This window comes from Schistocerca americana, chromosome 1 (assembly GCF_021461395.2).
Source record: "Schistocerca americana isolate TAMUIC-IGC-003095 chromosome 1, iqSchAmer2.1, whole genome shotgun sequence".
Classification (NCBI taxonomy): Eukaryota; Metazoa; Arthropoda; class Insecta; order Orthoptera; family Acrididae; genus Schistocerca; species Schistocerca americana.
The window spans coordinates 236,274,507-236,290,769 of NC_060119.1; the positions used below are offsets into that span (position 1 = coordinate 236,274,507).

At 45.5% G+C, this 16,263-nt stretch overlaps 1 protein-coding gene across 1 annotated transcript in view; it reads left to right on the forward strand.

Moving 5' to 3' along the window:
* Positions 1–16,263, forward strand: part of LOC124622102 (putative carbonic anhydrase 3) — a 464,106-nt gene that overhangs the window by 325,403 nt on the left and 122,440 nt on the right. The window contains exon 3 of the mRNA XM_047147747.1: positions 11,399–11,554. Within this exon, the coding sequence (XP_047003703.1) occupies positions 11,399–11,554 (156 nt within the window). The remainder of the gene's footprint in view (positions 1–11,398; positions 11,555–16,263) is intronic.

A 16,263-nucleotide genomic window follows, 5' to 3' on the forward strand; every position in this document is an offset into this window, starting at 1 on the left:
AGGCATTTCTAGAATTACAACGAGGTAATTCCACATCCAAGGCCTTCCTCGTCAAGACATTCATCGTAGGAAAAAGTATGGCACGTTGAGGAGTGAATAATAGAGCATTATTAAAACTGTCACTAATTTTCATGGTGACAGCTTGATTTTTTTCTAGAAGATACTGAAAACTTTATGACTACTCCACGTGTTTCCGGCAAAATAGTTGATGGGAGTAGGTGAATCGATACGAATCGTAATATTTTAACTGGTATTGAAACACTTGCACCAAGCGTTTGAGACACACAAAACCATTATTAATCAATCAGCTGTCAAAACATGATTCAAGAATTCACTTTTAGTTACCATTTTAGAAATTATATCTAAAGCCGCTAACACTATTCTTAGTTGAGACTATACACGGAGTTGACAAAAGTCGTGGGATACCTGTACGCACGTATACAGATGGCGGTAGTACCGCGTACACAAGGTATAAAACAGTAGCGCGGTGGCGGAAATGTCATTTGTACTCAGCTTATTCATGTCAGAAGTTTCATGGGGTGATAATGACCGCGCGACGCGAGTTGACAGATTATCAACGCGAAATAGTAGTTAGAACGAGACACATGGGGACATTCCATTTGGGAAATTGTTAGGTAATTCAATGTTCCGAGATCCACAGTGACAAGAGTGTGCCGAGAATACCAGATTCAAGGCGTTACCTCTCACCTCGGAAAACGCAGTGCCCGACGACCTTCACTTAAAGACCGAGAGCAGCGGCGTTTGCTTACAGTTGTCACTGCTACCAGACAAGCAACACTGCGTGAAATAACCGCAGAAATCAATGCCGGACGTACGACAGAACAGTGCGGAGAAATCTGGTGTTAATGGGCTATGGCAGCAGTCGACCAACGAGAGTGCCTTTGCTAACAGGACCACATCGCTTGCATCGCCTCTCCAGGGCTCGTGACCATATCGGTTGGCCCCCAGGCGACTGGAAAACCGTGGCCTGGTCAGATGACTCTCGATTTCAGTCGGTAAGAGCTGATGGTAGGGTTCGAGTGTGTCGCAGACCCCACGAAGACATGGACCCAAGTTGTCAACAAGGCACTGTGTAACCTGATGGTGGCTCCATAATGGTGTGGGTCCAACCAAACCAATCATTGACTGGAAATGGTTATGTTCGGCTACTTGGAGACCATTTCCAGCTATTGATGGACTTCATGTTTCCAAACAATGATGGGATGTTTACGGACAATAATGCGCCATGTCACCAGGCCACAACTGTTAGCGATTGGTTTGAAGAAAGTTCTGGACAATTCGCGCGAATGATTTGGCCACCCAGATCGCATGACATGAATCCCATGGAATATTTATGGGACATAATCTAGACGTCAGTTCTTGCACAAAAACCTGCAGTGCCCGCATCTCGTGGCCGTGCGGTAGCGTTCTCGCTTCCCACGCCCGGGTTCCCGGGTTCGATTCCCGGCGGGGTCATGGATTTTCTCTGCCTCGTGATGGCTGGGTGTTGTGTGCTGTCCTTAGGTTAGTTAGGTTTAAGTAGTTCTAAGTTCTAGGGGACTGATGACCATAGATGTTAAGTCCCATAGTGCTCAGAGCCATTTGAACCACTTTGAAAAACCTGCAGTTTCACAATTGTGGATGGCTATAGAGGAAGCAGCATGGCTCAGTATTTCTGCAAGGGAGTTCCAACGACTAGTTGAGTCCGTGGCATGTCCAGTTGCTGGACTACGCCGGGAAAAAGGAGGTCCGACGCTATATTATGAGGTACACCATGACTTTTGCCACCTCAGTGTAGGTTTTGTGTGGGACAGATCTGATGAACTGTTACCATCCATGCTGATACCGAAGCCCTACACTACTTAGTTTTAAATACTATTGAAATAAAACTAAACAGAACAGGCCATGGATGCCCAACAGTACCGACGGCCGCTGGGTCATCCTCAGCCCATGGAGGTCACTGGATGCGGATATGGAGGGGCATGCGGTCAGCCTGTCGCTCTCCCGGCCGTATGTCAGTTTACGAGACCCGAGCCGCTACTTCTCCATCAAGTAGTTCCTCAGTGTCCCCCACAAGGTCAAGGTGTAGTCCGCTTGCCAACAGCGCTTGGCAGACCGAATCGTCACCCAACCAAGTGCTATCCCAGCCAGACAGCGCTTAACTTCGGTGATCTGACAGAAACCGGTGTTACCACTGCGGCAAAGCCGTTGGCTTTCTACATAGAAACAGCTTTTAAAAATAACTGAGGTGTCAGAGTACTCAAATAAGTTTAAGGAATGCAGCCGGGAGACGTCGGCAACAGCCGACATGTCGGCAGAAAAACACCTTGCTATTTTCTAGGCATATCTGCAACAAATAAGCGCTGTGCAAGGGAATTTAAAACCTCAGTTTCGAGAGACACTCCAGAAAGACAACACTCGCACATTCTGTACACACTAGCGCCAGCGCAAACCAAAGATGACCAACGTCAGAAGTTACCAATACTGAAATTAATAATCAACGGCTGACGTAATATTAACTCTAGCCCTCTTCTTCTGGTAATGGAGAGAGCAGAATTACACGCAGAATTTAAACAAAAACCACCATCTCTATTTATAAAGTTACTTGGTAACTTAATAAAAAATCTCCCGTGGAAGACCTATTCCAATCAGCCAATTACCAATAGAATCGCGCAAATACACTGACGGAGAAAAAAAATCACAACATCAAGGAGTTGTGCGACGTAAAAGAAAGAAAAGACCAGCGTGTTGGGCGTATGGCTCTGGCACACCGTGCATCTGCAGCAGGGATCTTCGAGCCAGATGCCCTGTAGCGTGCGTTCTACTAACTTGCAACTTCAGTAGAGAGTCAAGACGGAGCTCATTAGAGGGCAGCGTGGAGATCTGTTGTATTTTCTGATGAAAGCTGGTTCTTTGTCGGTGCCAGTGATGGTTGTGTGTTGGTAGACCTGCCTGCGTGCTAGACATGTTGGACCTACACCAGGAGTTATGGTCTGGAGTGCGATTTCGTATTACAGTAGGAGAACTCTCGTGGTTACCCCACGCACCATGACTGCAAATTTGTCCGTCAACCAAGTGATTCGACCTGTTGTGCTGCCATTCATCAACAGCGTTCCAACAGCATAACGCTAGCCCACATACTGCTTTTGTAACCCAACATTCTCTAAGGAGTGTTGACATGTTGCGTTGGCTACGTCGATCACCAGATCTGTCTGCAACGGAGCATGTATGGGACTTCAACGCAAGACAGCAATGTACCAGCATTTCGCATTTGCAATGGCTTATCCCGCGCTTACTTTAACTTGCGATCTTGCAGTGTTAATTACTTAAATATTTTACCTAGACAAATGTGTTCCCGAAACTGCATTACTCTACATTAATTATTTTTTAGTGTTGTGACGTTTTTCCGTCAATGTCTACATCAAGTCACACTAAAGTGCAACATACAAGTGTATACCAGATGAAGGAAATAAAAACTAATTAAAACTCATAACGTAAGAGAACACGAAATGTCAAACATGCACATGTAATCAGCAATATGTATGTAAGTAATGTATTAAAGAAATGAGTATCATGTGCTTGTTGTACATAAAAGTAGTGTCTATTCATTGTTCATACGAAAGAAGTTACTTAGAAAACCAGTTCATGCACAGGCGAGTGTCAACAAGTATAGCGTTACGGGGATGTCTAGCAAACTCAAGTGGCAGACTCTGCATCGCGGTGTAGCTTGCTGTCCAGGTTTCGAGAGGGTGCGTTTCTGGATGAGGTATCGAATATATTGCTTCCCCCTACTTATACCTCCGAGGAGACCACGAATGTAAAATTAGAGAGATTCGAGCGCGCACGGAGGCTTTCCGGCAGTTGTTCTTCCCGCGAACCATACGCGACTGGAACAGAAAAGGGAGGTAATGACAGTGGCACGTAAAGTGCCCTCCGCCACACACCGTTGGGTGGCTTGCGGAGTATAAATGTAGATGTAGATGTATAAAAAATGATAGTGAATAGTACATATCATAGTTAATTGCAAATATACAAAAAAATAATCATCTAATCGAAGATAAAGCGACTAACCACGCAAAGGCTGTTTACATGCCCCCTTAAGTGGTTAGGGTGTGATCCCCCTGTCGCGCTTAAGAAATCCCTAAAAACATTGGTAACAGCTTGGACACTATGAATGTTTGTTATCAGCACAACAATGCTCCCTGTCATAAAGCAGCATACGTGAGGCAATAGTGTGTAGACGTAAGTGTTCAAGAAATGAACTCGCTTGCCCAGAGTCTCGGCTTGAGCCCAAAGCACACTTTCGTTCCAGACCCCAGCGTCCATCATCACTACATTCTATGGCTTCCGATGCTGAGGAAGAATGGACTGGCCTACCTTCACAAACATTCAGGCAGCTCACTAAAAGTTTCCTTAGTAGAGTTCAAACCGTCATAAATGTGAAAGGTGCACACACCTAACAAGTGTCCAGATATTTTCGATCAGTTAGGGTATAGCAAAATGTTTTGTGAGAAGAGAGAAAGGAAATTTAAGACAGTTGCTATGGAATAAAGACGATTTTTTTTTGTTTTTATTTCGATGAAACCTTGGATCGTACTGAAAAATTACTTTTAATCCCGGTTACTTGTGTTTAGCTAATCTTCTAATATTAATGAAGTCACATTTTAAAAAGTATAAAGTAGGGTCAGATAGGGATTCAGTGGCCAAGAACCTTGAGACTGAGCTATCACATAATAAAAAGCAATCAATAACATTTTTTGTTGACCTGTGTTATGAAATTACGTGTACTAACTTCAGAGTAGATGTGAGTAAGCAAAGAGGCATCCTAATCGTAGTACACGTAATTCTAGGGTGTTTCAAAAAATCACGTTGTGCGTTTGGTGAAACTAAAATGGTATTATTTATTATGAATTGCTGCCGTGAACTGGAAAGGTAACAGCTGATGCCCTATACTGATAGCTAATAGCACTCGCTGTTGCTATTGAAAACAAAACACGTGGTAAATCTGTGTTGCTACTCCACGATAATGCACCTGTGTATACGGATTGGGAACTACACTCCTGGAAATTGAAAAAAGAACACATTGACACCGGTGTGTCAGACCCACCATACTTGCTCCGGACACTGCGAGAGGGCTGTACAAGCAATGATCACACGCACGGCACAGCGGACGCACCAGGAACCGCGGTGTTGGCCGTCGAATGGCGCTAGCTGTGCAGCATTTGTGCACCGCCGCCGTCAGTGTCAGCCAGTTTGCCGTGGCATACGGAGCTCCATCGCAGTCTTTAACACTGGTAGCATCCCGCGACAGCGTGGACGTGAACCGTATGTGCAGTTGACGGACTTTGAGCGAGGGCGTATAGTAGGCATGCGGGAGACCGGGTGGACGTACCGCCGAATTGCTCAACACGTGGGGCGTGAGGTCTCCACAGTACATCGATGTTGTCGCCAGTGGTCGGCGGAAGGTGCACGTGCCCGTCGACCTGGGACCGGACCGCAGCGACGCACGGATGCACGCCAAGACCGTAGGATCCTACGCAGTGCCGTAGGGGACCGCACCGCCACTTTCCAGCAAATTAGGGAAACTGTTGCTCCTGGGGTATCGGCGAGGACCATTCGCAACCGACTCCATGAAGCTGGGCTACGGTCCCGCACACCGTTAGGCCGTCTTCCGCTCACGCCCCAACATCGTGCAGCCCGCCTCCAGTGGTGTCGCGACAGGCGTGAATGGAGGGACGAATGGAGACGTGTCGTCTTCAGCGATGAGAGTCGCTTCTGCCTTGGTGCCAATGATGGTCGTATGCGTGTTTGGCGCCGTGCAGGTGAGCGCCACAATCAGGACTGCATACGACCGAGGCACACAGGGCCAACACCCGGTATCATGGTGTGGGGAGCGATCTCCTACACTGGCCGTACACCACTGGTGATCGTCGAGGGGACACTGAATAGTGCACGGTACATCCAAACCGTCATCGAACCCATCGTTCTACCATTCCTAGACCGGCAAGGGAACTTGCTGTTCCAACAGGACAATGCACGTCCGCATGTATCCCGTGCCACCCAACGTGGTCTAGAAGGTGTAAGTCAACTACCCTGGCCAGCAAGATCTCCGGATCTGTCCCCCATTGAGCATGTTTGGGACTGGATGAAGCGTCGTCTCACGCGGTCTGCACGTCCAGCACGAACGCTGGTCCAACTGAGGCGCCAGGTGGAAATGGCATGGCAAGCCGTTCCACAGGACTACATCCAGCATCTCTACGATCGTCTCCATGGGAGAATAGCGGGCTGCATTGCTGCGAAAGGTGGATATACACTGTACTAGTGCCGACATTGTGTATGCTCTGTTGCCTGTGTCTATGTGCCTGTGGTTCTGTCAGTGTGATCATGTGATGTATCTGACCCCAGGAATGTGTCAATAAAGTTTCCCCTTCCTGGGACAATGAATTCACGGTGTTCTTATTTCAATTTCCAGGAGTGTACTTCTTCACCTTCCACGTTCACCGGAATTAACCCCTTCAGCTATCATCTTTTCCAGTATCTCTCCAACAAGATTCGTGGACAGTTGTTTCATTATGAACTTTCTCTTAGCTACGGGCTAACAGACTTCTTCAATTCGAAACCGTAACAATTGTACATGGGAATCACAGAACTCCTATCTGAATGCTGTCAGGCGCTCATTGAGAAAGATGGTGATCACACACGTAGTAGTGTATCAGTTTTGTTTTTGGGTATTCTGCATTACATCGTATTGTAGTGTAATATAGTGCATTTTACAGTAATAAAATAAAGTCTTGGCGTTTTCAGAGTACTGGAGGGCGATCTGTTTTAATTGTTAAAAACCATTAAAAAGCCAAGATCGCATAAAAAATTTCTTTATTTAACACGACACGTTTCAACAGTCATTGCTGTCATCTTCAGGTCTGTGCACCTACGTGGAATATGTCTCATAAGTTAAGGTGCAACATTTGATATAAAAGTTTTACTTTGTTATTATAAAAACCGGAAGTGGACATGTAGATTTACATACCTTCAACACCTTTTTGTCGTAAAACATTCATTTTACGCTGAACCTCACGCACAAGATGTTAAGTGGATAAAACTGAGCACATTATAAATGTTTGCAATGGCCAAAATATTTAAAAACGTAAAGCACCTTTTTTTTCAGTACCCATTGTGGATGACGAACTGTGATTTAAATTAGCGATTTATCTGGTAATAAGTATGCAACCAATCGTTTTTTTACGATTTATTCAACCATGACCATGTTTTCGAGCCACTGCTGGCTCATCATCAGATGGAAGTGTTACAAGAACGTTACGTTGTGCACAAAATGTAGCTAGATGCAATGCTGGTGCTGCTGGCGGGAATGACGAAAATTTAGTAATCGGTTACGAAACATTCACGAATCCGAAGGTTTTTTATGTTTTAGGTACTTACAGTGCATTGCCTTGTGGTATCCATATCAGATTACTTCTTATAACGTACATTATTAAGCTATGTACACAAATATACAAATTATTTCGCTTCACTTGGTTTTATACTCATTCACAGAAAGTAAACATTCGATATTTTTTACAAAGAATTAGTTTCGATCAACAATGACCTTCTTCAGACCTAAGAACAAGCTTGACGTAAAATGTTTCCAGAATCAGTCATCACTGTAATCAAATATGACAACATTTCCATACCTGAGTAAACGCAGCATACTACACAGTTCGTATCGTTGCGTATAAAGAAGGTACAGTCACATTAATTATCCGTATTCGTCCCAAAATTACAAGTTTTGAGTGCCATGGACATCATTACACTATACATGTTGCCACTTTAAGGTAGCGAAGTATACTGTAGTGCAGCGGCGAGTTATATGTCTGCTTTGTCGCATACTAGATGTCACTGTTGCACGTTAGTTCACATAACTTCAACAAAAATATTCATTGTAATTAAATGTACAAAATGTTCCCCGCAGAATTTAGCGCAAATAGATCTCAAAACGCAGATGACTTTGAGCAAATATTATCTAATAAAATGTAATGAGGAAGCAAGGCCGGCCGGTGTGGCCGAGCGGTTCTAGGCGCGTCAGTCTGGAACCGCGCGACCGCTACGGTCGCAGGTTCGAATCCTGCCTCGGGCATGGATGTGTGTGATGTCCTTAGGTTACTTAGGTTTAGGTAGTTCGAAGTTCTAGGGGACTGATGACCTCAGATGTTAAGTCCCACAATGCTCAGAGCTATTTGAACCATTTTTGAGGAAGCAAGGTTTATTAAATTCGCACTATGTTACAAATTTACACAGCATCATTGTACAATGAAATCTATAACAAATTCTGCGGAAAAATATTTTCTACATTTGATCAAAAAGAATATTTCTGTTGAAGTTACGTGAACTGACGTCCAGCGCGCGCCAGAATGTAGGCACGTCACTCATCGCTGCACGGGAGTATACTTCGTTTCCTTAACGCGTCATCATGTATGACGTAAGGATGTCCATGCTACTCAAAATGTGTAATTTTGTGACGAAACTTGTGTGGCTAATTAATGTGACTATCATCTGCAGGGTTGGTGAGAAGCCCCCGTACCCACTAGTATCGAAGGCTAATTGATTTGGTTTGGAAATTTGTGTAAGGTCTTATGGGGCCAAACTGCTGACGTCATCGGTCCCTAAGCCTACACACTACGTAATCTAACTTAAACTAACTTACGCTACGGACAACACATGTAGTGGCGTAGCAAGACAGCCACGCCACTCGGAAGTAGCCGAAAGGCACGCGTTAAGCTCACGCAGGCTGGCGTGAGGTCTGAAACAGGATACGTAATGAATGCTATAAAGAAAATTACGTAGCTGCTGGAATACTTAACTTTAATCCACAATTGGTGAACATTGGTCTTGTTCCTGTACATGCTTCATTAGATACATAGCAAAGGATAAATGGCGCCTTGCTAGGTCGTAGCAATTGACTTAGCTGAAGGCTATGCTAACTATCGTCTCAGCAAATGAGAGCGTAATTCTCAGTGAACCTTTCCTAGCAAAGTCGGCTGTACAATGGGGCGAGTGCCAGGACGTCTCTCTAGACCTGCCGCGTGGTGGCGCTCGGTCTGCAATTACTGACTGTGGCGACACGCGGGTCCGTCGTATATTAGCGGACCGCGGCCGATTTAAAAGGCTACCACCTAGCAAGTGTGGTGTCTGGCGGTGACACCACAACACACACACACACACACACACCCATGCCCTAGGGAGGACTCGAACCTCCGACGGGGTGACCCGCACGGACCGTCACAAGGCGCCTTTGACCGCGCGGCTGGTTTGATTTGTTTTAACACAAGTACTTACTTACGTATTGAGTATCCAGTATATCAGCATGTTCCCGTTCATGCAGTAAACACATTTCCATACGTCTCCATGTTATTCTGTACATATTTTAAGCGTATCCAGTGTTATAGTGAGAAATGCATCCTCAATAGCATTGCACAGTTCTTCAGTTGTAGCGTAACGATGTGCAGATACATGCGTCTTATAACGAGTTGTCAGGTGTGGTATGTGTGGTGAGGCCAGGACTTCTTGATGAGAATTTCTGGGGAGCTGGTGTTGCTGATGAGCCACGACATATCCTCCGTCGTGGAAAGTTTCTATTTAGAAACTCGCACACTGCAAGAGAGTAGTGAGGAGGCGCTCCTTCCAGCTGCTATCATATGCGTTCTTTGAGGCCGCTTTCCTCAAGCTGAGGTACTAAATCACGTTTGTAGCATGTGTAAACAATTTGTGTCATTCACAGTCTCCTCAAAAAGTGCGGTCTAAGCAGATTCGTGATGCCATCGCTGCCAATCATTAAGCGAGGCGGGTTCCTTTCTAACTCGACTGTGTGTTGAGGATTCTCTTTGACCCAAGCGGCAATATTTCCAGCACGTGGCGGCGATAAATGGCACATAACCTTGGCGCTGTTTATTGCATTTGGAAATTGAGTTAATGAAATGGAAATGAGCGTTTGGCGTCATTGGCCGGGAGGCCCCTCGCGGGGCAGGTCCGGCCGCCATATCGCAGGTCTTATTACATTCGGCGCCACATTGGGCGACCTGCACGCCGGATGGGGATGAAATGATGATGAACACAACACAACACCCAGTCCCTGAGCGGAGAAAATCTCCGACCCAGCCGGGAATCGAACCCGGGCCCAGAGGACGGCAATCCGTCACGCCGACCACTCAGCTACTGGGGCGGACGAGTTAATGAAACACGGCATGGTAAGACGGTCTGTGTCCGATAACTCGTTTACAAATATCGTTCGAAAGGTCTGACATTGAGTTTTTTTTATGTGATCTCATATTATTGTCTTGGTATATCGAGTTCCGATGTACTTTCACTTGTCGATGTTGTAGCAGGTTGTTCAATGGAAGCAGAGACTCTGGTACAAATTTCTTCTTGTGTCTTCTTCACTCCACCGCGCGGTCCGTCTTTAACGCTGCTAAAAGCAAAAGCACGTCTTTTCCAATCCAAAAGTGTAGCCTTTCGTGGTGGTGTCTTATTAAATCGTTCCAGGAATACACCCATAATCTGTCTCATCGTCTGCGCTGTGTGTTGTTGTTCGAGCATCCACCCACTTCTCACTAAGTGCTCGTGTGTAGTGTAACTATCACCACTCTGCCATGGCTACGAATTAAAACTCGACTGTGACTGCGATAGCACATAAACATGAATTCCAGGAGCTGATTCCAACAAAATGATAAAAAGTATCCAACATGCATAATAACATTTGATATTAAACAGGGCTGACAGGGGTACGATGGCTTCTCGCCAGGCCTGTGTATACGCAATGACGAGAACTGTGTACTGTGCTGCATTTACTAAGGTGTACAGTTGTTGTATATTTGCTTACAGTGATTTCTGGTTCTGTATTTTGTGTAATTCGGAAACATTTTGCGTCACGGTACCTCTGTATGCTTATTTTTATGTCTGAATATGGTCACTGTTGATTGTAATTATACGTAACCTGAACCGGCCAGAGTGGCCGAGTGGTTCTAGGCGCTACAGTCTGGAACCGCGCGACCGCTACGGACGCAGGTTCGAATCCTGCCTCGGGCATGGATGTGTGTGATGTCCTTAAGTTAGTTAGGTTTAAGTAGTTCTAAGTTCTAGGAGACTGACGACCTCAGAAGTTAAGTCCCATAGCGCTCAGAGCCATTTGAACCGTTTGAACATAATCTGAATGATAAACATTTTTGATCCGTGCCTGGATTTATAATAAAAAAAATAACTCCTGGGTAACTCAAGAACCTTAGATGTGACAGTGTCGCAACTCGTAATTTTACTGTAGCTAATAAGTGCTACGGTCAAGTCACGAACGAAAGAGCAGTTTCAGGAATGAGTGTTTCTCTCGCTAAGACTGTTTGTGTGTGTTTGCCAGGCCCGGAGTACTGGGGAGGCCTGTGTAAGACGGGCAGCGAGCAGTCGCCGGTGGAGCTGGACTCGGCGAGCGCCTCCGTGGTCAACCACCCGCCGCTCGTCTTCTTCGGTTACGCCACCACCAGCCCGGCCAGCGCTGTCAACAACGGCCATAGCGGTGAGTACAGACTCTGCCAAACACTGCGGGTGGGACGACACATTTGTACATCACAGATAGGGTCCCGTGACACGTACGCTGGTCCGTACGGGCCACAGGCCAACCAGTCAGCGTGTCCCCCCTCCCCCTCCCCCCTACCGTCCTAGCCCCAGTTAACGATCTGACAATCTGACAAGGAACCCCCTGAGTGGGAGTTTACAAGTTCAATCTTTAGTAAGGCTCATTTGAAAGTGATGTGTTAACAATTATGACAGCAAAAAAATGACTCACAATGTTCATCAGGACGGTGGCAGAAAATTAGTGTACACCAGATGCAGAGATCAATATTCAATGTCGTATTACACTTCATAAAGTGAACATCGTCCATATATGAAGAATGTTCAGAACAAACCATTAACTTGCTCCACGAACACCGAATGAAAAATGCGCCCCACTGTGATCAGAATGGTTTGCACCATCAATACCGAAGGCGAATTCCTTGGGATTTACGAAATGTACAGGATGTTCAGCCAGGTATCCACTCTTAAGGAATATGGTTCAAATGGCTCTGAGCACTACGGGACTTAACATCTGAGGTCATCAGTCCCCTAGAACTTAGAACTACATAAACCTAACTAACCTAAGGACACCACACACATCCATGCCTGAGGGAGGATTCGAACCCGCGACCGTAGCAGTCGCGCGGATCCGGACTGAAGCGCCTAGAACCGCTCGGCCACCTCGGCCGGCTCTTAAGGAATACATATAGAATTATTTTGGTGTAAGGAGGTGATGAGAATTGATGGAATGCAATGGCGGATACAGAAAAACCTTAATCAGGGGGCGCTGAAGATAACTTGAGCTACCTTTACTTTTACCATAGTAAAAAATAGTCACGGCACATGAAAAGTTTGAGAAAGTTTTATTTAAGCTGATTATACACATATACAAGACAATGCCATCTTACGATATAAAGAAGTTACAATTGTGATTTTCTTCCTTAGATTACGAATTCTATGCACCTATTTTTCCTGGCAAATTGGTTAATTGCATCGTCAAAACAACGACCAATGTCAGGGTCAGTGTTCAACAGAGCTAAGCCATCAAGTCGATCCTCCTCCATTGCTGGCCTCAGTCATGTCTTTGTACTCCACACTGTCAAAAAACTTCTATCTACTGTAACAATAGACGCAGGTAGACAAGAAAATATTTTGTGCAGCGTGTGCAAAGTAGGATAGTCAGATCTAGGACAAACAGACAACACTTGCAAAACAGAATCACCATCATTAAGGGCGTTTATGCTCGTTTGCTTGTATTGAAAAACCTCTCCTATTAATCTCTTTTTAATCACAAAGAGTGATTCTTCTTCAAAAAACGGTAGTTCAGTTAAACACTGACTCAATTTATGTGACAGATCACTAGAATAAGCGCGACTTTTCTCGTAGGTACGGTATGTGTTAGCGATCTATGTGCCAGACAGAAATGTATAATGCTACATAGGAAAGCGCAACTACTCGATAACTTGATTCAGTCGAGTCGAATGACGAAAGAAACGAACGAATAGCGTACGGGCTTACTGGCGGGGGCGGCGCGGGTGGCAATGAGGGCGGCCTCATAAGGGGGGCCGCGCGTGCCCCGCCCCCCCCCCCCCCCAGATGTATCCGTCACTGATGGAATGTGATGGCATGCAACTGAAAGCGAAGCAGTCTGTCGTGGAGCATATTGTGAAACCGGCTATCCTTTAAGCTATAGCTGCAGATATGGCGATAATATGTTTTACAGGCACAGAAAAAACAAACATTCAGAGGCTGAATTCGTCCAATGGCTCCAGGTGATAGGAACTGCAATGTCACACACGTTTCGGGAGGGATAGTTGGCTGTAAAGGAACATGATTTTTATACACAGACCGGTATCAAGCAAAAGCAAGTTATTTTGACCAAAAATAGCAATGCTCACGCTACAGCTGTAGTTACCTTAGGCCCATTTTCTGGCTCTTGCTTCCTCTGACGTTAATATTCCCTACTGCCCTTGAAATGTTGCGCACACAAAAAAGAATCCGAAGGGCAGAGTAATTCCAACTCCTCGCAGCGCAATAGATAACTTTCCAACCAGTTTACCACCCCGATTAATGTTTGACATGCTTGCATACGAATGCGTTAAGTTATTGATGTTAGTTGATCTTGATACAGCTCTTTTGGTATATCTAATTTCGAAAGTTCCTTTCATATGTATTTCCTCTTCAAATGTCGACTGGTGGGATTTAAAAACAAATTCCTTACTGAACGATGGGATATGTTTGCTTATCTCCTCTACCAAATTTCTGGCTGATTCCGCAGTTAGCTGTGCTTAGTCAAGTTGACGCTTTGTTTGAAATACCATTACCTTACCTTCCAATTCTGTAGCACTTTCTCAAGGTATGCAACCAGCCACTGCTTCCCTTGGAATCACTGAAATCTATGTCACGTCCAATTTGATGTGCATCACGCAGTAGATCACTACCTTGCACATCCGGCAAATTGTATCGAGCATCCTTGAAGAGCGCAAACACTAGTTTCTCTAACGAGTGCGCCGTGTCCTCCCTTGAATGTCTGTGTTTTTTTATGCACTATGCGGTCGTATTGATGCGCACTTATTCGAAATTTGTTCGTAATTTTTTTTTTTTGCTATGCTGCGAATGATTTTCCATGCTTCTTCGACAAGGATCGTTCTTCACTGAGTTTCACTGAAAACCCTCCGCGCCACACAGAACTATCACAGCAGGACAACTCGCCGAGTCTGTGAGATCACCTGCCCCCCTGCGCCGTGCGCTCTGGTCGCGGTATTCACTGAATCAGGCGGCCGCCTGTCCTCCACTGCGCCTTGCACCTGTCTGCGATGTTCCGAAACTTCCGGGAAGAAAATATGACTATTTTGTTCTGTGTACCACGTGACTTCTTATATGCGTCAGTGGAATGTAAAGGGGCGCTCACACGGTAATTCCTTATTGTGCAATAATACTGCGTCGATATATTGCGCGAAAGTGCGAAACCAAGAGCGGCACAATAGTATTGCGCAATATTTATGCCCAGAACGTTTCAGCTAGAACTCTATCTTCGTAGCGAATAAAGCGGCTTTCGTTGATGTATAACTCGTGGATGTATAACGATTGAGTTACTTGCACTGCAAAACCGTAGCATATTTCATGCAGAACGGACGAAATAAGTCTGAAGGGCTTCCAAGAAACATTTCAATGGACCAGAGGCCCATTCTCTGCAGCATAGATTCGTAAACAAAACTATTACCTAATTAACAAATTAAACAAGTGAACTGTGTAATTTATCTTGTACATGTGTTATTTTTATGTATTTCTCTACTGGACAACTGTTGCGAACGAAATAAGACAATTATTTATTGATTGAAAGCTTACATGGTCTTATGTCTGTGATCTGACAACTACTACAAGGAAAAAAGTGTATATTCACTGGACAGTCAACTTGGTCTTATTTGCCACTCCTGAAAACTCCTATAAGTAAAACACTTCTGCTGACTGTTATGACCCTACGATCTTCATTTCCTCCGTTGTTGTGGACAACCAAGTATCTAGCTTTACAGTGATGTATTTCATTTCTAAAAGTACCACAAGGTGCTTTAATAGACACTGATCAACCAGAACATTATGACCATAGGCCTACTATCGATATAAACCAGTCCAGGCCATAGCAGCGTCATCTGGCGAGGAGTGACTTCCAGTCAGACACATGCACAGTGCATGTAGTACTAGTGAACTTACTGTTCTTGTGTAGAGTGGGATAGGCGCACGGTTTATTCGAGTTTGACTGAAGGAAAATTGTTATGGCCCGGAGACTTGGCTCGAGCATTTCGGAAACTTCACAACTTTTCGGGTGTACTGTGTTGAGTGTCTTAAACGTGGATCGAAACCAAAGTGAAACCACGTCCATACATTGTGGGACTGGGCGGCCACTCCTTGTTACAGCTGTCAGACGTCGTAGGCTCAGCAAACTGGTAAAACAGAACAGGGGCGAATTGTGGTGGAACTAATATCAGACTTTAACGCTGGGAAAAGTAAATGCTTATCTGAACACACAGTGCGCCGAACACTCCTAACGATGGGCCTCTGTAGCAAACGACCCTTGCGTGTGCCAATGTTAACATCACGACATAGGGAACTACGACTGAAATGGGCACGCAGCCATCGCCACTGGATGTTGGCACAGTGGCAAAGTGTTGCACGGTCTGACGCATTCTGATACCCTCTGCATCATGCCGATGGGAGGGTTCGAATCCATCGTCTTCCAGCAGAACAGCTCCTTGACACCTGTACTGCAGGACTGCGACAAGATGACGGCGGCTCCATTATGCTCTGGGGAACACTAATGTGGGCATCCATGAGTCCAGTGGTGCTTGTGCAAGGCACCATGACGGCCAAGGAGTGTCGTACACTGGTTTCAGACCACGTGCATCCATTCATGGCGAACATGTTCGCCGACGGCAGTGACGTTTTTCAACACGATAATGCACCACGTCACAAGGCCAGGAGTGTGATGGAGTGATTCGAGGAACACAGTGGCGATTTCCAGTTGATGTGCTAGCCCCGAAACTCGCCAAATCTGAGGCCGACCGAAAACATCTGGGATGTGATTGAAAGCGGCGTCAGGGCTCATTGCGCCCTCCCCGAAATTTACGGTAATCAGGTGACTTGTGTGTCCAGATGTGCTCCCAACTCCCTCCA